Source organism: Opisthorchis viverrini, assembly GCF_000715545.1.
Source record: "Opisthorchis viverrini unplaced genomic scaffold opera_v5_1, whole genome shotgun sequence".
Taxonomy (NCBI): Eukaryota; Metazoa; Platyhelminthes; class Trematoda; order Opisthorchiida; family Opisthorchiidae; genus Opisthorchis; species Opisthorchis viverrini.
The window spans coordinates 4,708,930-4,731,446 of record NW_008751657.1 but is presented as its reverse complement, the minus strand read 5'-3'; the positions used below and the strand labels follow the sequence as shown (position 1 = coordinate 4,731,446).

The window sequence follows — 22,517 nt, the reverse complement described above, 5'->3', positions numbered from 1 at the left end:
ATCCAGACGAGGGCAATCAGTAACAGTTGTTCGTGGGCAGAGAATGCGGGCAAACTGTTGAAATATGAGGAAAACGTTGTAGTCAGGAATAAAGGTCTGGCAACTCCGATGGTCCCTGCCGGGTCATCGCACGGACTAAGCATGGACGGTTTTCAACAAAGAAGCCAACTTAACTTAGTCTAACTTAGTTTCGGTAGGCTTCTCTGCTTCCCTGGTGTAGTGATGTAGTTAATATTCCATGCAAAAAACTACACTTCAGCAATGCACTCTACCATTCTAGATTTGAACCCGGGTAGACAATCATTGAGGATGTTGCTATTCATGACTAATTTCAAAAAATTTTCACGAAACTTGCTAGAAGGAGCACATTTTTACCTCTATAAGCAAGGAGTTTTTATCACCGGTAGGACTGCGTGTTTGGTTTATCACAAAATAACTTGATTAATGGAGTTGAGGAAGGCAGTCGAGAAGTGCAATCGCATGTGGTTCTTAAATACAAAATATTATTCACAATGTAATCTCAGAAATAAGCAGGTAAAATTAGATGGGTGCTTACCTGGTAATAATTCGATGCTGATCGACGTTGCACATCGGTCAGTTTGTTTAGGGTGGTCATCCACACACTGGTTATGGGAAGATCTGTCAGGAATGGAACAGTTTTCCAAACAGTGTGATCAACATCTTCTATTGGGCGTGGTGGTTTTTATAGAGTGCATTCAGTTAGGGGATTTTATAGGCGAGGTTGAGCTGGAATCCATCTCACCTCCACTTAGACATCGAAAGGATTTGCAAATGAGTGTATAATTTCAGTCAGTAACTTCACTCGTTCCCAAGTATAATGTTGACTGGGAGACCATGATTATAAAATGCGCTTAAGGAAGGACGAAAAACTTTCTCGGATCACCTATAATGTTCAACAACCTCATAGATGAAATGCTCTTTGATCTATACAACTGAAGTATTGCCGCTTGGTAAAGGGAAGCCCCTTATAAACCTGAGGATGTTCACTGGGATAGATAACAGACTGTTAAGGACCCCAGCTGAAAAAACAGTACGTAATTAGGCCAACAGTAAAGGAACAGTTTATCGCCTGACACCGATCTTTGTTTCACATTAAGCCTGAGAATGATTTTGGATAGGACAATGACACTGGTATTTCCAGCGTCCAAAAAGCTCATATATGTCGCGGGGAGGTCTTTTATTTTGTGTAGAGCTTTGACGTTATTCCCTCATATGCGAGCCACTGCTGCAATCAAATCACCCGCCTAAGCTTTTTACCCGCTCATCTGAAGTTTCGCAGATTATCACAATTTCAGCATGCTCCTTGACGTTTAGAATGTTCGAGGACATACGTGGCAAATGCAAATATTTTGACTTTTGAAGGAATAAACTTTAAAGCTATAACTAAAACATCGTTGGCACACACGATCAGGTGTTAAAATTTTTTATTCTTCTTCTGGACCACCCTGGTCAATAAGCTAGTCAGTAACGAACCACTGACCGAAGAAAATACACGAATTGGAGATGGTTTCAAGTGAGGCCAAATTTCACGTAACCTGACTGGTCAACTCAGTTGAAACGATCTACCCTACGAACATGGGTATGCTTCAGTTATTTTGAGGTTTATTGAATTGGAGCTTTAAGCGCTAATATTTGCTTTGTAGGGCTCAAGTCTTTTTTTATGTGATCCACATTCAACAGTGTTTGTGGTTTCACTCACATGCTAGCAAAAAGACACTCATCCGAAAATGATGATGCCAAAGTGATACACACGGGACCTTCCATTGGATTATTTAGCCGGAAAAACAAGAAACACTTTGAGTTTTATCATTTGACGCGCTTGCTTAACCGTAGAATATCAAATGGTCGGAGTAATGGTGGACTAACGGGCAAACTAATGGCGGCCTTAAATGAAATCTATGTACCTGTGAACCACTGAGCACGTAGATAGCCACAGGGCTGATGGTTTCCAACAAGCGTGGGGCATTTAGCTGCGGCATTGCAGATCATCATTTCATAAAATCTATATGCACAAATTTAATCCAGGTACTCAAAATGTTCAGAATTATTGAAAAAATTGAACACAACAGTGACAAACGTAGTGGCGGCAGATATTTAATAAACAAGCTGCGAACTGTCCACTGTATATAACACAACATATACCATACTGACTAATCATCGAAACAAATAGAACGCACGGAACAAGGCTAACAGTTGTGCGAACGCGTCTAACAAACTGATAAATTTTGACTTTCGGTGGATGGCCTTGATTTTATCTTCAACTATCTTAATCGACGGAGCAAATATTTTCACCAGCAATAAGTCACAGAATATCGACAAGCTGACCCAACCCTACAGTCTTCAAGGAGCTCAGCGTATCCACTATGTAACAGCAGGGCCGAGAGCTGATAATTAGAACAATACTTTTTATTTCGCCAATCTGTACTTCAAAAATTTATTCACTATCGTGCTTTCTATATTTCACGTCAAATCTAGTCGTAATATCGATTTTCAGTTCTCTTTAAAAGACCCTTTGGGTTTATTGGGAGGCTCATGTGTTTTCAATCCACAGCAACTGACTTCAGGCTGCTAAACTCAAAATTAAAAAAAAATTAAAAAAGCGGATGAGAAATAATTGACTGTGAGATTAGTAGTTGTTTGCATTTTCTATTGCCGATCCTTCACATAGGCCTTTTCAAACAAGGAGCTTTCTTCATTCCAGTATGGCTGCTTTCAAAGCTCTTCGTATTTTAATGGTTAGGTTGTCCTTGAACTTCTCGGGCCAAATGTACTCCGTGCATAGTGAGACAGAAAACAGGCGATCGAACTTTCGGAGGTTATTCAGCCGTTCCCCATCACCTTGAGAAGTTATAAGAATCTGTTTCCAGTGAAATCCATGTCGTTACGAACGTGGGAAGCGATTTTGTTTCCTGATGACTTGCTGATTGTTCCCGCTGTTTAGAGTGTTAGGTGTTGGACTGTCCAAAATTTGTTTTGGGCGGCAAGCAAAGTGGTTTTTGGTTATCTGATAAACAAACACGACTTTTCCGTTGTTTGAGTCAGTATCCCAGCAACCAGTTTTATTGTGTGCATATCCTATTCGTACGCACAGTCTGGCCCGTTTCGCTGATAATTTTCTCCCCCGGGAAGGTACCTGTCCTAGTCATATTATATAGCATTCTCGAGATATCTTTGGCGATAGTTCTTCGATGGAATACTCATAACTTACGCACACGTGTATCACAAAGATGATCAACCGGCAGATTCAAAGCTGAGTGAACAAATATTATGCCAGGGAGTCTACCGAGCAACGTGTCAGACAATTGGTACACGTATACCGGAACAATGAAACGGTGCACAACCTATGGAGCAAGACGTCTCCATATCTTTAATTGTGGCAATAATAAGTGAACGTAGGGGACCTGAAAATCACTTCCTGTTTTTGTATAGACGAAGCGACAGTATGTCAGCGGGAAGCGTTTCGCACAAACAGAAATTGTACGACGACATCTTAGTAAATGTTGTACTGACGAAGGCCATTCTTGTTGCCATACTAGTAATAAATAAATGCCCAGTCTGAACACTTTCCAGAGGACAAACCACCTCATCCAAAAAAACAGGCCTCGTCACTGCAGTTTGTAAATTTTCAAGCTGCGAAATGTTTTGTGCTCATTTGTTTGTCGTATAGCTGACGGGTTATATGCACATGGTTACAGAATTGAAAATGATTTCACGGGATGATCATTAGGAGCAACTTCCAGCTACTGAATTTGCTTTGACTTTTCCAATAATCTTAAAAACATATAAGACATTAGGAGTACTCTTTTACTGTACCAAAGTGCTTTTTGCCAGAATGAATGAAAAGAATGTATTAACAAAAATATATTTTTCGATGAATGTTGGAACATGGGCTTTTGAATCATCAGCCCGCAATTAAGGCTCTATTAGAGTACCTAGATTCCTCCCGCATTAAGCGTACGATTGCGGAATCCCGACAGATTATGGACGCCACACTGTGATTTGCTGTTCGCTAGATGACATAAGGACGACACCATCTCTCACCAGGGGGTAAAGAATTAACAGCCCAAGTTTTCATCTAAATTTGTCAATGCACGTTCATCCTGCAGACACAAAAGTGTGATGTTTTCCAACTCAAATCAAGAACTTTGAGTTTGTTTTTTATCATTGTAAATGTCATCTTGATCCGGATAATAGTTCATCCAGGACCTCTCATCAACCCGATTTATCCCGATTTTCTGAGGAAAAGTGCAATGAGAAGTCGCAGACCTGTTCCGTAATTTGAGGCCAAGAAATTTCCTATGCAGTTACATAGGTACCAGCCTGCGTTGCCCATAAATCACAAGCCGTTATCAGCTTCAGTTTTGCTGTCGCAAAGCAAACCTGTCCACAAATCTCACCACTGAGCTAGCTAGCCTATGCCAGCGGGCAAGTGTTGTGACAGTAAGCTAAAGTAAATTTTGTCATGCTGGTGCAATTTTCGGACTTTACGCAAAAACGGGAATGAGATGATTTTATCAGTTCAAGTTGTCACTGGTGTAGAACACAGATTTATATAAGCTATCCGCCGTTTACCAATCATTTCCAGCAAGGTCGTTCGGCTTGTGAAGCACAACTTATCTTGAAGTTGATAATGGACTACTTTTAAAGTGGTTGGGCTAGAGAAAGCCCAGCAGAACACAGAAAGTGCCGTATTAATCGTGGACGGCACTGAATTCTGGGTTATCGCAATTCCAGTGACGCTGGTGAAACAGTGTACAACAGTAAGTAAGAAAGTAAGAAAGTAACCAGAAGTAACCAGACATGCATTCGTGCATGCTAGATGAGGATAGACTTAGATATACTGATAAGACAGGGAAACTTATCAAACATAGTGCGCGAGCATCGAAAGCACCGGTAAAAGTGAGTTGCACTCATAGACTATATCGATGATTCATGCGGATTTTCCAGGTCCATCTAATGGGTTCTACCTTATGTTTATTAGAGTTGAATGTTCAAAGTGATAGGGGTTTTTTCCGGTATACAAAATCCCCTTGAGTACATTAGAAGAGTAAGACGTACCTCTTGCGGGTAAGGATTCCTAAGGTCATTTGGAAACAAGCTACTACTTTGGTGAATGACTTGACTAACGAAAACTTGACTAATGAAATTCAGGAAAGCCCAAACAGGTAAAAAAAAATGTTCACATCGACAGAACCCCGGAGAACCTTACTTGCTTGTAGCATGTCCAACCAGGATCTGATGTCGTCTAGGTCCAATTGTAAATCTGAAAAAATGAAACGAAATCTTCCGGTCAGTAACACAAAAGAATTCAGTTGATGAAATTCTACTCATCTGAAATTATAATTTTACGTTCTTGATGTTTCACAGCAACTGTCAAATGCTTGGTTTATGTAATTTGAACCAGAGCGCGTAAACATCCACAACAACTGAACGGGTGAATAATGAATATATACCTTACTTCTACAAAAAGTTTCTATAATCAAGCAATCTGCACAATTTCATGCACTATTAAAATAACGCCTCCGTTTTATTATGATAATCATATTCTGCAGAGTGGGCAGTGTTTTTTGTAAATCTATTTCTCTCACGTTGTCCCTTTCAAACTCTGATGTTTGCACAGTTACCTCCTTCGATGAAAAGAATCTCGGCAACAAAAAATTGTAATTATGTTTTGGTATGTAGGGATTGGTCAGATTAATTGGTTTCGGTGTTAAACAGCCCGCTTTATTTTTTATTCTATTAGTATACGTTACACGTTGATGAGAGCCGATATCATTTTTCAGGCCTTCATAAGTTTCTGACCAATCAAACCAAAGATAATGAAAATAAGTCTGATTAAATTTCATCATCTTTTATTATCCAGGCTTGTCTAAACAAGTGCTTACTATAAAACAGTTCTATTGGTCTGCATCATCTACGGGAGTTGTCACTGTGAGCAAGTAACTTTAGGATACCATGATCAAGGTTTATTGACATCAATCCTAATGAGCACAGGCGTTGAACTGCAGTGAGCATTTGTTACCGTGATGTGCTACCAGATAATACGTGAGCCTAGGAATTGTTTTTGGAGTGTGTTGTGTAAGAAACACCAAAATGAAATGGATTAGTCCTTAAACATGGTAGAAAATCCATGTGCGCAGAATGCTTTTACTATAGTCCGCAGAACTTATTATCACTCGGTCTTACGGCGCTTAGCCGAACGAATAAATCCCTATCTGGTTTCGCCAGAACTGCTGTTTGTAGTATATCGCTTTGATTGCACTCGTCATTGTGGAAACCACTATTCAAAACCACCCTATTTATTTCTGAAACATAAAACGTAAAATTCATCCAACAATCAAAATAAGATGGGCAGCTTACGTTTACTAGCGCATCATAAACCGAAACCAGATTATCCGAGTGCGAAGCTGCGACAAAACCTATTGGTTAACCCTGGTGATTTCTGGCACCCAAACGGACTCAAAACGAACATGTTTGAGCTTTTCGCTTGATGTAACCTCATACTGTCGACAGAACTATTCTAAAACTTTCTAAAAGAAGAAGAATGGTGCTAAGGTTCTTCAATATTGATGCTGAAAAAGGCAAGCAGTGTTGCCTGGCAGCTTGCCAGATAGTACTCAGAGGATATAGATGAAAACTAGGCGAAACCTTGCCAGGAACAGAATAAAACTGCCGTTGTGGTCCACAACTTTGCACCAAAAAAAACAGATTTGACTCGAGAAGTGGAATTCTAACGCTCAGAAATAATTGCCTTCATTTTATTCTTCTTTGATGATTATGCTTCAGTTTTGCTGCGATCATCTTCGCTAGTACAAACCAACAGGCAGAGAGCAGTGAACTCAGGTTCTGTCATCAACAGTGTATATCCTTGGCGTGAAGAGCTCTGATCTTCGAATATTAAATGTACCAAGTGACTCGGGCTAATTTCGGTAAATGTACTCCATTGCTGAATTTAAGCGGACGGGCTTGTCTGCATTTGGCTGCTGTCGTCGAGACCATTAGACCCAATAAGGATATGTGAAACTTATAGAAAGCGTTGTCCCAAAGACTTGTACATACCGATAACTGTTTGCCAAACCTTTATGAAACGTTTATTCATATCAGTTATTCAGAGGCCATCCTTATCACTGCTCCTCGTTTTCCACGTCTGTGGAATGCGATTGGATGTTAAAAAGTCGATCTGCATTTGCGAAACGCTCTTCAACATTAGTTCAGTGAGAGCTTCAAAAACCCCTCAAAAGTTATGTCCTTGTGCTTGGGTCTGGTAACTTTAAAATGATGGTCGCACCCGTAAAAAGGACTTGGGCAGTTATATTTGGCCGGTTTCTGATTGACTAGATCAAACAATGACTGCTTGTTAACTAGTTTGAAAATTTCCTCTCGGGGTGATCTTGCATTTCATCTCGTTATCTGTGATGGTTCAGGGCAAGACTTTCACAAAACCCATTCACTTCTTCGGATTTCGATAGATGGGACTAGGTGAGTGAATGTTTGAGGTTTGACGCGTTAGAAAACTTTTAAAGTACTGGGAACCATAAGAGGGAAGACGTAAAATGAAGGGTGCCTTCTGCTTTTATTAGTAACTACTTTGCAACAATCCGGAAAACCGTGCTTTCATTTGTAGCGTCTGATTATTAAAATCAAACATTTTCTGAAGCTTGTATTTATCTCGAACTTCTTTGAAACTTGTCAGCCAAACAACCAGTGTTCATCACTGCCATGAGTCAGCTTGTTCACTCTTGGACTGTTTAGGTCACAACATCGGAGCCTGTAGAAATAAGAGGCCTATGAACAACTGAACACCGCAGTCTAGTCACAAGCTGTCCACAAACCAAGCTGACACAACAATCAATTTCTTTCTCCAGTCACATTACATCTGCCCCTTCAGCCACGCTGATTTTGGTCTTTGCTGCGACCGACACATTTATGTGTAATCAATGAATCAGCCTTTGTACCAGCATGGTGTGCTACGCTAAGAGACGGTTCATCAACGTGGTTGTAAATGTGTCCATGTGCTATTCGCGAAATATAAACTTTGTAGTGTGTAGTTCACAGAGCATCATTCATTCTTTTTAAAACAACATAGAATGTATGGAAAAGGTGAGCAAGCATTTTGCAGGGCTCTGTTATTACACGAGTACGAGTGCTCCAAATTCTCTCCAATGTTTAAAAAAGTGTTGACATCTGATGTATCCTACCATCCCTTGGGTTCATTAAACATTTAGAAACCAATTTGGTGTTAAGGAGTGTCTAAAGTATACCTTTTAAGACAGCTACTCATGTGTTCAACGTTTCTTTACAAGATATACACGGAGAAAGCTGCTCTGTTTGCAGTTGAGCCAAAGTTTAACATGTCAAGTTCATTTTATTTCGTAGGAAGTATGAAAGCCTTGTCCGGAATTTGCCAATGGTTGACCATTTTCTTACATGAGGAGCACCAAACAAGTCGAAATAGGTTACGTATTGTTGGCGGCTTTTGATCGGTATTCCAGTGCGAAATACAAGTGAAGAAGCTCGTGTTCTGTGATGCTGTGATTGAGTAACGCTGTGATTAGAGTAGAACTGGTATCCACCTATAGATGGTTTGGTTTGTGCCCCCACCCCTGTTGATTAATGAACATTGCATCAGCATTTCCGTCTAACTGACCAGACAGTCGGTTGGCTTTGTTTGCGACATTTTCATCTATATATCCTCAGAATACCACTGGTCGAACTTTGGTGGTTTGAGTCATCATTGACTTTCTCGTGGTCAGATTATTAAGTGGTGGGGTACGCTTCAACTTAGACGAATAGTTCAAGTTACTAGAACTTTACTATCCAGTAGTAAAGATTTCATACTGATGTATCGACCCACACCAGCGAAAGGGATGAGGACGAATTCCACATTTGCCTATTCTGTTCTATAAATTTGCTCATCTTTCTAACTCGTCACATCGAATGGGGTCAGATCTGGCCTTACTGCAGACGGACTCTGAGGACTCTGGTCCAATTCAGGTGTTCTGTAGTTTGGAGAACAACTGTGTTGCTCTAAATAAGCACCAAATTATAGTTGAAAACGTGAAAAGAGTGAGAAGTTAAGATGAAGTTATTCTAATACAAGACCCTCAGTATAGACAACACATCCAGTTGAGGGTATTTTTCATATTTTAGTTTTTAAATGATCACCTAGATGTAGCACAGAAATAATTCGGTTAACCATGTGGTGCGTACAATTAGTCTAACAAAACAGAGCAATATCACGAACACTCTTGGGCAACCTCAGTCTAATTCAGTTGAGGTGTTCTTTACCTCATCATTGTTGCGTTTCAAATTACAATCGTAGTATGGCAGACTCCATACGTGCAATCATAGCCACAGCTGATTTATTTGAAGAGCGCTAGATAGACGAATGATGCAATAAGAAAAGAGCAAGGATATTTAGCAGGAAGCTTCACATATTCTGGTTACAGCTGAATGAGTCACACAGTAGTAATCCGAAATGACTGTAGCGGTTTCGCACAAATACCTTGAAAGAACACGCCGTGTGCCAATAAGCAGTCTGTAAACGTTTGTGCTTGTCGTGACTATCCATGAGAAAATTCCGTTAGCCGTCACCCACCTCATCGCCCAACGACTTGTGGAACAAGCTACCTCTTAAACCGAAATCAGCAATATGGTGGAAGTCCGCTCGCAGCACACTATAGCTAGGCCAAGCCGTAAAGAGGTACGACTTCGGGGGACAAACCGAGGAGCTCGCAAATCCTGTTGATATGCTGGAGCAATGTTCCTAAACACGTACCTAAGCACGGGATGGTGCTTAGAATTGAGAACAGCAGTCATCCAAAAACCTGAATAAAACCACCATCACTAAGAGGAAGAAATGAAGTATCAGTTAGAACCGTGTCAGATTGTCGAAAATTTTATACACTATCAACCAAACAGGTCCTATCATAACGCAAGAGAATGGTGTTTCATCCAGAAAACGGTTAGTCAAATAATCGGTTTTCATACATCTTCAGCCACTTTTCTACCGTTTTAGTTGTAATTGCATTCAATCTTGAGTTTGCAATATTCGTCTCCACTAGTTGGTGCACTTTGCGCGGGGCGTAGAAACAATACTGTGTTTACCTATTTGTCACGAAATAATCGGCGGAGGGAACACGGACTTTTAAAAATTAAGACGAAAAGAAAGTTCAGTTTGTAAGGATCTCCGTTATTCTCCCATAATGATCTCCATTCACCGAATAGGTTTTGTCCAGCCTAGTGGTGATATTTATTAGAAAAGATCATTGCACGTGCGGAATGTAAGCGGTGCCAAACTCTCCGTAATATGGACAATGGGATCTGAACCTGTACTTGGCTTTCACGGGTAGCAAAATGCTGAACTTCTTCACACAGGCGAAACTGTACAATGAGTGACACCTCCGATGTTTTCATTTCATGCCAGTCGGTCGTTCATCAGATTCACGCACCTCAATGTGTTGTTTGGATTGACATTGGAATGTTAGTTTCCCACGACGCAGCCCGTCGCATCACTGACCTCTTGAGGATCAAATCCTGATTAGGCAGCCAGTCGGTGTTAATTGTTTGACGATAGATTCTGTGCGCCGTTGTTCTGAATAAAGATCACTCGAGTGTAACCAGTTTGTACTCCAAAATAACTTCACACGCACGTTGCCTTATATTCTAATATCAGTCATACTGGGTATTTAGGTTCACCAAGCAGAATTTTTAATAGGTTGGTATGTTCTCTAATACCTCAAAAGCTGAAAACCTCAAGTGGTCCCCACCAGATCAAGACTATTCAACTTGTTCTGACAGCCAAAATATTTTCGACTGTGGCGCACTCAGAGTGAAAATTATTTTCGTTAGAACGTAACTTCTGAGTAGCTTTAGATGCACGTATTTGGCATTTTGGACGCACATAGTCAAAGAGTAAAACAGGACACAATTCGAAACTCTCTGATGTCTCCTTTCTGGTGCCCAATGCTTAAAAGGTGTTTATTGCTAGTCTTCAAACAGGTGAGGAAAATTAGTTTACTGGCTGTACCCAAATTATGGTTCCTTCTTGAAGAGCGACAAGACCAGTTTATTTAAATTTTCAGGGTCGTTCGCTTGAAATCAAGTGCTTTTGTAATTTGAATTTACCAGCAGGTGAGAAAATCCGCCACAGCCTTATATCGACCCTTGGTAATCACTTACTGGAATCGATACTTGGTATCTGCGGCAGGCGAATCGGTACCAGACGTGTTGACATGACTTACTCCGAAATCAGTGAGGCATTGAGCTCTATGATGAGCAAGCATTAACAAGTTACTAAAACAATTGGTGTGTTGTCGTATTTTTAGCATACACTTTCCCTCATGGACTACACCAAGAAGGTAATCCAACAGGTGGATGCAGGCAACCGAAGGCTATTCACGTTCATTTCGAAGGCTGGGTAAATTATGGTAGATCGATGCGGGATGATGTTGAACAAAGACAGGCTTTTAAGTCACACCAAGTAGTTTGATTGACAATTCAGCTCGTTAAACGTTTTGTTGTGTTGTCCAACATCTGCGTTACCAGGCCTCCTATAGGTAAAAGGAGTCCGCTAAGAGTAAATAAATACCAGTTATGTCTAGACGAAACCCCCTCCCGGCCGGCTGCAGTAGCTCGCCTTAACCTGGAAATTCTGGTCATCATGACCCAGTGTCCTAGAATAGTAAATTGATTAAGGATGTATTTGAAAGAGGCATCTATTTAGTACATCCGGCGCTAAACTTTTCTGGTCAAACGTCATTACTCTGTCACCCATTCCAAGCAATTTTTCAGGCGAAATTTATGTAAGTAAGGTGCAAGAATAAGCGGAAAATTGCTCGCCACTTTTTACACTACCGTATCAGGCAGACATTGATCGTTCCCTGTAACTACTTCATTGTGATTGGCAGATTTAACCTGGGCGTGTTACGAGTGCACACGCGATTAACTATCTTGTTCCTACGCTCCTGTCCAGACTGTCTTACCGGACTCGTCAAGCTGCACCAGTTGTGAATCTGTTGTGTTGATCAAAGATGTGATCTGCACGGCAGTTCTGTCACTCTTGCTTCCTACGCAAGTATTGGCTGAAATTTATTCAGCTGCGATCAAAAACCACAATTAGCACTTCGTCTGTGTCATATCACACATCAAAACAAACAAATGTTTTAAGCAAGTACTCGCACTGAATCACTTTTAATTACTCAGCGGTTTTATGAGGTCGAAATAACTCAGTAATTAGGGCACAAATCCACTGACTGGAAAGTTCAGGGTTCCAACCGGACCTTAGTATCTCGATTGTTTCTCCTTTTGCTTGAACAACTTGGTAGTATCTCAGCCTTCGTACTTCATTCGAGCGACTTGGCACCTAACTACAGAAAAGGTGTCACAGCTGAACGATTTTTTAACGTATTTATCTGTCTCGGGGTGGTTAAAACCTCGAAAAAACCAGCGATAATTTCAGACAGTCTCAAGCATCACTTTGAAATCTATTTCACATTTATTCAAATGTGAAGGACAGTATGAGCTAGAAATGCGGTAGGTTCACGCGCCGAATACCCCATATTTCTTCTGTTATAAGCTAGGATGTGACAAGATAGGAAGGTGGATAGCTGACTCAGAAGCTGGTCAGTTTAAACTGACCACTTTCGAAAACCTAAAAATTTCTTAGCGAAATTGCCTCAGACACAAACTAAGAGCAAGATGGAAAAGGACTTAGTCAAATGAAGAAATTCTACCAAGGTGCTTCGCTACTCAAACGGTTTCTAACCTATTTCACTAAAACCGAATTCAATGGTTCAGATAAGTCATTGTGAGCAAAGATAATTAAATGCGCATTTGAAAAGTTGCCCAATTACTCCAATCCGAGTAAACGTAACCTCTCAGGGATCCGGTGTGAATCCAATTCGGTTCTGTCAAAGTTAAAGTGAAGTGAGTGGGCCAAGGATAAATCCACAGTGTTTGCCATCAGGACCAGGACTGAACCGCTATGTGCAGATCTCACTTAAGAAAACGAGGGATTCAGCTGGGTTCCAGGTAAGTCTCTCCAAAAATCAACCTAGTTTGCAGATTAGTGTGTTTCGCTAATTTCATGCAACTTGGTTTCAAGTAGAACATAAGATTGACGGAAACTCGGGGATTGCGTCTACCTGATGAGCCCCAAGGAGGGCGAAACCAGTCGTGGGCTGTCGAAGAACTTTCAGCAACTTCATGAGTAATGCATTATAAATATATACATGTATCGTGATATATCGAATATCGTGGCGACTGAAACCTGAGGCGGCCTGGTGCAGAACATTCAATTGCCTGGAAACATAAAAACTGAGAGATTCAGTTGGGTTCCTGGTGAGTCTCTAGAAAATTAGTTAGTAGATGAGTGTATTTCGCTCATTTAAGAATACCTTTTCGGGAATCCTGTATTTTGTGACTTCACCGGAGGCCACTCTTCCTCCAATAGGAAATAGTCGTAATGAAATGAAATAGGGAAGTAGAACCAGACAGATTGATAAGTTTATTTTCTTGTTTACAGAATATGGGCCTAAACGAAACTTGATTTTCTTGCTGAGCTCGGAAATTACGCTATGCGCACGGAAACACTATTTCCAATCATTAGGTGATCAGTTTGTTGACTTTTCCTTGATGGGCCAGGAAAAATCCATCAGGTTAACTACATCTACTAATAATGTTCGTCACAAATCTGTAGAAGGAATTTTTGTACTAAATCTACATGTTGAGGTAAAATCAATGAGTGTCCCTGTCCTCTGAGGAAACCCATGGTGTGGAGGAATACATTAATTCCCAATGCCATACCTTATATGCGTTGTTCGGTATCAAATAAAAACAAAAGATTTGCAGATTGCTTCTCCAAGTGGTCTTTCCCTTTTACATTAGCACCAGACCAAAGCAGTTCTGAGAGTCTACAAGGAATACAAAACCATATCTAGATGGGGTAACTAAGCCAGCAATGTGAATTCTTTACAGATGTTCTATGAAGTTATGGTAAATAAGAGGCGTTCTAAGCACCGTTGCGATAATCGAAATGCTTCATGCCTCTCAGCGATTCTGGTTTGTGTTGTGAGTGCTTTTAAGTACACACCTTTGGAGATAATAAGTAATATGGTACTGCAGATCAAGAACTAGAAGATGTATTAGAAAATGGTGTGTGTGCAAACTTGACTCACAATCTTGTCTGAACTAACGTTTCTAAGAGTTTAAACTTCTGCACCGGTTGCCTCCCTAAAGCATGGATCACAATGTTTATCAGACAGAGTTTCGCTACAATAGAGATTGAAATGGTACATAACATGGTTTTTGACTAGTGGTTAATTTGACAAAGCTTGGTGGAGAAACAACTCTAGAACAATACCTATATCTAGCAAAGATGTTGCTCGAGGGATGGCGGTCTTCCGGACGAGGGAAAAGCGCATGCAATCAATAAAAAAACAATGATTTGTTGGTATTATCGCGGTACCAAAGTTGGTATCGCATTGAGTTACGGCACTTAGAAAGCCGTCTTCGCGGGTACCCACGGTAAAGCAAGTCCACAACCTAAAATCAATGTAATTAACTTCCTCAGCTTCGTCAGACAAGATTCCAGATGAGCAAAATGTATGACTGCAATATTGGCCACACACTCTAACTACGTACGTGCTCATGTGAATGAATGTAGACTTACAGTCCTCTTGGTCATTTTGAACTATTCTAGGCGTTGACCTGCCATCAGGCGTGATTCAAGTAAGCCAACGTCCGGCCTTTACGATGTCGTTTGCAATAATTCTGTGCACGTACTGCGGATCATTGATTAGGTATATCTGTTCCGGCCTCGTATTTTCTACACTTCTTCTTGATATCAACTGCAAGTTGCGGCCGGTTTGTATAAAGTTTTGTATCTTGGCCTGGGACTTCTTAAGGTTACAGTCAGTGACTTGAGTTTGCTTGCCATTTTGGGCTCTCTGCATGGTGCATAGCGTTGAGTGTACATTCTTGCTGCTGACTTTCATAGCTGACCCAGTATGGCAGACTCTTTGTGCCTGATGTGCGTGTTTTGATTATGCTAGCGCTTACCGCGCCTTGAAGAGCATTTAGCATCGTTAATCTTTTCTTCGGTTACTGGTCTTTACACGCGTGTTTCTGTGCTTAACACTGCATCATGCATTTGGATTCATCCTACCTGACTGGAACTGTTGGTTCGAATAGGCCCTCTCATAGTTTTATCTAATATTGTCACGTACCATTCCACATCTAGCATTCGCATTTACTTTTTATGTTTGTGATCATGCTCGTTGAAAATAAACGGTAATAGTGCCCAAAATTTCCAGTAAAATAACCAGATAACACACTTGAGCAAAGGGCATAGTTGTGTCCAGCTCAAGAAAATTAAAATTAAAATTAAATTAAATATAAGCCACAACGAGATTTTTATCACATTTTGCTTGATTTGTTCGAAGTGATCATGTAGGATCAGTCCTACAATCTGTAGAATGTTGAATTGATATTATTTCATCATGCATGTGTACAAATCAGTCTTTGTCAGGAGTCAGCAGCAAAGTGCTTTTAAGCTAAGCCTAGAGCTATGGAAGTTAGCCGTCAGTCGAGAGAAACGAAACTATTAGGACACAAAGCCAATCAACCGCTCGGTTTTTGCCCGGGGCTGTCACTTGTCACGAACTAGATGGTGTACCATCAATAAAGGAGCAAGATGGACAATCTTGTTCCGCCCAAACAACTAGCTGATATAAGAAAACAAAGCTCAATATGCTGATTTATCCTCTAGTTAAATACAAGTTCGCCCTTGTCATTCGTCAATTCTCAGATGTAATACTTGATAAGTCAGTCGGGAATAAAAGTTCAACTAGCCTAGTAGTCAGGTGAAAGTCTAATGACACTCCTCATTGATTCAGGACCATACAAAAAATCAACTTTATTGTATACTTAATAAAGAAAACCAGCTAAGGATCTCGTATTATTAGAAATACAGTAAAAATCCATCAGTGAAACCCGCCTGAGTAGAAAGAACTCTTCTATGAACTTGAAAATCGTAGTATTCTAATAACGAAGCTCTCGGAAGAGTAATTCAGAGCACACGATAATAGATGAGGAATAATACATTGAGCTTCGCAGGGCTGAGCTGCTAGGTAGCTGCCTTTATTTACCTAGTTTTTGTTTGCTAATCAATCCTACTCTTAAAGCTGTACGTGACTGAGTTCAGGTTGCAAGTATACTGGCGTGGTGCTGTGTTCTGGCCACACCAATTGATCTATCCCAGGCGATTGCTGTTAGATAGCGAAGTCGGGTATTCTGTACATGGCTGGTCTCTGGTCGAGGAGACTTATGCCGTGTGAGTTTGCATGTACCTGTGTTGCTTTACACACCCAAAGATTTATCTTAAAATGCGACTTTATTTTAAAATTTCAGCCGATTGAGCAGAGGAGGAAACCTAATCAAAAGCTCCGAAAAATTGCTTCTTCCTGTTAACTCTGCATTTTTTGATACGCTAATGTAAGATGGCCGTCTACTTTGAGAATTTAGATGATATGTATCGATTTCACATAAGGCCATTAAGTGGAGGGACGATGGAATCTTCAACCAGCTTGATAGGCCATCGGAATAAACAACTTCTATTAGTTAGGCTAGATTTTTTCACCGCATGCGTGTGTCCAACAAGAACAAAATCAATCTAAACTTTGGACTACATGAGGCTCAAGGTTTTTGTTGAATAGCAGAGAAGCCCTTGAAGTATTTTTCGAAGCCATCATTTTTTTATTCGGACTAAAGCTACATGGTAGCCTTGTCAAGAAGTAGTGCAATTATAGTCCCACAGTATAGCGTTCATAGACGTGCCTGCATGATTATTGTAGAATTCGATAGTCAATCTGAATGGGTTTTTGTCTAATCTGGCCATTTAGGTTCAGGATACATGCTTGAATTTATTAAAAGTGACTATTTGTAATAGGGGACTGTTTACTTCTCTCGGTGGATGGCTGCAGCGCCGCCCTCAACAGGGTCTAACCAGTTACATGTAAAATGGAAGTTCAGATCAAGTGATTAAGTCGCGTTGTTTTACTGTTGGTACAAAAGCGAGGCCAGTGATGGATGATTATTAGTTGTAAGTCAAAGGGATACAGCTGCGTAAACATGCCGTTTGTTGGGGAACACAGAGTAACACGGGAGCCCAATCAAGATTACTTCAGCTGTTTTAACGTTTGATGATGAGTTCCTTAACAAGCATTGCGATGTCAGTACTTTGGCAAGTTCATAGGTGTAGTCACCTGAAAGGAAGCGTGTAATAAGCACTGGTTAAAAAAAAACTAGAGAATAATCCAAATAACCCACAGAAGTTTACTGAAAGGAATCTGTAATAAGCACTGGTTAAAAAAAAATAGGGAAAAAATCAAATAAACCACAGAAGTTTACTTGGATACAGTTTGCATGTGGCCTATGAAGTAACATCTAGTTATCTCTTCACCCTCTTCTGGAAGGCTGGCCTCTCCTTGTTGGAGTTTCATCAAGGCCAAAGTCTGTCAACAGCGTCGCTGTAAAACATCACAGTGGAGACGTTTATTTTCGAAGAGTTTCCTAGTGGAGGAGTTGCTGCACATATATTTAACCCTGTCAATAGAAAGAACCGTGGGGGTGCGTCTATCTTATGAACCTCAAAAAAGACAAAATCGGTTATGGGCTCCCAGCAGCCTTATGAGTTGTCTTTTTAATGAGAAATCACACTTGGATATATCGAGTATCGTAAAGACTAAAGCCTACGTTGGTCTTTGTGAAGCAGGACCAATTGGAATATCGTATAAACGAGAGATAATCTTGCATGCAGAATATCATCAACATATTCAGCTGTAAAACTTGCCATAAAATGGTAATGGCTGTCACGATTTCGGTCATCGATGATTTGGGAAGGTAGGAGAGACAGTTACGCATTGGAGGCGATAGCTGACTTGCTTGGTGCCTAAATACAGCGGTGTTAGTGGTCTTTTAATTGAGGAGATTGCGAGGTAGCTATGCAATTAAGGCAATAGTTTGGATGCATAAAAGTCACCAGGGACGAGCTATGTCTGTCAATGTCTCTAACTACTGATGTGTCTGTCTCTGGGACCCAGGGGCAGATTTGGTTGGTAATGGCTTTCACAGTTCGTTGCCAAGTCATTGCTTGGCCACCCCTGACTCGTTTCCAAACTTCATGCGGTTGTGCGGAAAGAGCTATTTGAGGAAGTCGGTCAACTGCCACACAGTGCACGTGGCCTGGCCAGCGCAACTTATGCAGTGTGATCAGTTGATCTATCGCGGGAGAGTTACCTCTTCCAAAAACAGTTCCACGTACTTCAGTATTGCTGATCCGGTGTTCCTACCAGACTCGGGCAATATTCCAAAGATATCGATGGTCGAACACCTTGTACGCAGCGGCCAGGATTCTGACCCGTATGGTAATATGGGGCACACCGAGACATTGTAAACTTGACCCTTGACGAATAAGTTGAACTCACGTCAACGTCACAGGCAATGCGGGTTTAGACAAACTGCTCTGACCTTCTCAATCCGGATGGAAATATCATCTTTTCTGAGACCGCCAGGACTGATAGAACTGCCTAGGTGGACAAATTTGTCAACTAGCTTATCCGCAAGCATGAGCTCGGTGTTCAAGCCCACGCAGCCTTCCGGCAGCACTTCACACTTCGTAGGTGTGAAGCGCATGCTGCACCGTGAGCCAGAATTGCTTGCTTTTATTGCCACGGTTTCACATTCAGGAAGAGCTTTATTATCTGCGTACCCAATATTTGTCAACGAAAGCTTCGTGTGCACTTCGAGCCCACAGTGGTAGTGACTCTTCCACAATCGCACTGGTGATGCAGTTAAAGAGTAAAGGTGACAGCAAAGGTGACAGTAAAGGAGACAGCCTTGCCTGACATCACTTGATGTAATGAACTCATGTTAACACGCTCTACTGAACGCCAAATAACAGAGAGCAAAACGTTTTGCTGAAACGGAAAAAGTGCTATTAATCCCAGTTGTTGCCGTTCATAAATGAAGAGATATACCGTATCAGCTATGGGAACTACATTTTATGAAGTGTGTTGATCTCTTTAAGGTTGAGATGCTCTCACCTAATACTAAGAGTGCCCTAAACTATTACGCTTTACCAGTGAATACGGATTTTTGAATTTTGACAGGCAAAGTTAACAGAGATATATTCGTTTGAAATTTCCGCTTTCGGACAATTTTGTCTGCAACCTGTCAAAAATACAACAATCTTTAGTTTAAGCTCCCATGGACTGAACGAATCATCAAGCCAAATTTGGTATCCCGTGCGAATTGTGTTTATCAAAGTAAACAGACAGATGCAGGTCTAAGTGTTCCAGGCCAGGTCTAATGAAAAAAATTTCTAGCTGGATTTTAACGCTCTTCTTGACTGATACTGGTGCATCCACTAGCACCCCAGTTCCACTAATGACATAAAGATGACTAAGCCGAAGGAAGCTACTTTTTCCGGTTGATTGCCAAGTCACTCCAGTGACCGTAGATTCATTCATTACTGCCACTGCTAGGGTTCCGTGTGCCGAAAACAAGTTTGCCTCGGTAGTGCACTCTCATTGCCCTGGCTGCCATTTTACCACGTCTAGCTCACCAGAAGGAGTGATATGCGTTAGCCCGGTGTTTTGTATGTGCGTGTGAAAGTACATTATGCACATGGTGTTGTGTCATTCAGCCGCAATGACGCGATTTTTCATCGCGGAAACCGGAAAGTAGCCACTCAGTTCACTTGCGAACTGGGTGCGGCTTTTCCAGCCATATTCTGAGTGGTTTGCCTTTTTTTGTCTGACGCTGGCAAACGCATGTTATAAATTATGTAGATGTGAGGGGTGTATTCATGATTCAAAAAGTGTCAGCAAAATACCAGCTTTATGAACGATTTGTTCCGGCAGTATCCGTGCTCCTAATTTTGTGAGCTTAGTCGTTTTAACTTGCATAGCTTTGATCCGTTTGCTTCCTCGACAACTTTTGATTTACTGTCTAAGGACAATTTCCGTCGCATTACTCTTAACTTCCTCGACAACTTTTGATTTACTAAGGACAATTTCCGTCGCATTACTCTTAGACGAAATAATTCTACTGTTCAAAATCTGCTGATACTGCACAGTAATCTTCTGGACAACGCCAGATAAGGGAGAAAATATGGTGGTGGTCTCATTTTCATGTTTTCGGTTTGCTTTTTCTCTCGTCCTTCTTCACTTTTATATGGAAATAGTATTTCGAAGTCTAAGCTTCACCGCGGCTGTCCAAACTTTTGTTGAATGAAACAAGTGCTGTATTAAATTATTAGAGGATATCAATGCACAGGATTGTACGTCAAGCTGGTAACAACAGCATCCACGTGATGTAAAAGGTTCATGTTGTATCAAGCCTTTGAAACACATTACTGACTTGGATTGCACATCTTTCGTGTTTGGGCATGAGTTAGCATGGAACAGCTGGAGTATGGTAATAATCTTGTAGCATCTTGTCAAGTTTCAATACAATTTAAATCATGTTGAGCTAGTTTCCTGGTAACGGTCAAGTGCCACTCATAGAATTTCAAGATCCTCATAGAGGGACTGATAACCACCAGACCCGTGAGACTTAGATTGAAGGTGTTAATTGTGACGGCAGGATGCAGTCCGGAGTCACCGGATTCCGCCCTTAGAAAGGTGGATTCACATAGAGGCAGCCTAGCAGTAGAGTGCAGGTCATTGTTTTTGTCAATAATTTAAAATTGTACGTTAACAAAGTGAATCAAAGTCCATGAAAGATTTATGCGATGTTATTCGTGAACATGAAAGCTCTAACCGTTGGTCCTAAATCGCGCATGTTTAATCACTTTTCTGAAATAACTTTCAATCTTGAGCGCAGTGGTGTACACCGCAGGAATTTTTTTTACCATAAATTTTCTGATATCTTAGTAAAGCGAAGCGAATGGTAAAAAATAATGATGCAATTTCGGAATGGTCCACGAAGAACTGAGATGACGCTTACAGCACCAAGACAGTTTAGGCCAGTTAACTTTAAAGAGTACACAGCTGCATAAATTACTGATGTTATTGATGACAATATGAAACTTGACTAAAGAAACGATCACTAGAGTGTCGGATATATTTTCACTTCACTGTCCCTTCGAGAGAGAAGTAATCAAGGCTGTGCCCTCTAGAAGTCACCTGTAAGAAACGTGAACCCACAGCAAGCCTTGGAAACATCCGAAACTCATATATACGGGGCATACAACTCGCAGTCGAGTTTCGTAACCCAAAATGAACCACCCGGCTGAAAGTCGGCTTCAAGGTAAGTAAGAAAGAATTCATCCGTCTATGCCTGACTGACGAACACAGTTAGAAGGAAACGTAATTTGCCTAAGTCTTCTAGAAAGGAACATTACTTTTGTGCCAAACCTATGGAGAGAAATTTCAGCCGCAGCCCGGTTATACTCAGATCTTCCGTAATAATCAGTGATACCTCTGAATAAACACACTCAGAATACAAATTGTGAGTTTTTGGTCTTCTGAGTAGATCTGGGAATTTTAATGGAGACTTCATGCAAATGGGGCTGATCTGTGCTGAAAATCCGAGAAACACTTTGCAGTCGCTTAATCATCATTGGGAATCATCAACCGAGCACACCTCACGAAACTCCAGGGAGTATGGGACTGCGAACTTTAGAAGCTTGAGCACTTAACGGTTGGGCCAGGTGCGAATGAGCCTCAGTTTACTGGTTCGCAATCAGACAGGATATAGCGCCACCCATCCTTCAATCTCGGGATCCACGTCACTTGGTCACATGCATAGACCGTCTTCCATAAAAAGGTCCAGAATCCCCAGGCTACAATCTATAAGTAGCCCGGAGGAGGAATATAATTCCCCCAATGAGTGAAACATCCACCCGGAACGCTGCCATTTGGTTAGCCATTTAACAGGCAGGTGACCAGGTGAGCAGTGAAATAGAACGAGAGGGTGTGATTTGCTCGGGAGTGAGCTACACTGCCGACAACAGTCACTGTTGGCATACTAGCCCGGTCGATGCTACATCATTCAGAAACGAGTAAAGAGCGGACATCTGTAGGTTCAAAGGTGCTTTGTTGTAGTGAGTCTTGTGCGCTCATATCCTTTAATTAGTGAAGCGACTGATACGGGGAATCAATCAACTGATAGAAGGACCGAAAGCGAATACAGATACTCTTTGTTTTGTATGTGTAATGAAAGGATGACAGCGAAAAAGCTTAAGTGTTGAAGCTTGTTGGCACTTCCAATTCCATTAATTTAGTGTGTTAGTGAAGGCCATAGTTACGGAAACTCAACAGCGACGATCGGTTGAATCTACTGGACCGGCAGGTTTTAATTGTGATAGTCATCAAAGTTATTCGGTATGACTGCACCTAATTCATTTTCGTAGCTACTTAAAACAAGATGGATCATAGGCATGAAGATCAAGATCGAGAAGAATAAGTTAACCCCTCGTAAACAAAGCAAAG

The 22,517-nt window shown here is 41.1% G+C and overlaps 1 protein-coding gene across 1 annotated transcript in view; it reads right to left on the bottom strand.

The window, feature by feature from the left end:
- Window positions 1-22,517, bottom strand: part of T265_00072 (hypothetical protein) — a gene marked incomplete at both ends in the record, with an annotated part of 99,018 nt that overhangs the window by 43,829 nt on the left and 32,672 nt on the right. The window contains one exon of the mRNA XM_009163729.1: window positions 557-639. Within this exon, the coding sequence (XP_009161993.1) occupies window positions 557-639 (83 nt within the window). The remainder of the gene's footprint in view (window positions 1-556; window positions 640-22,517) is intronic.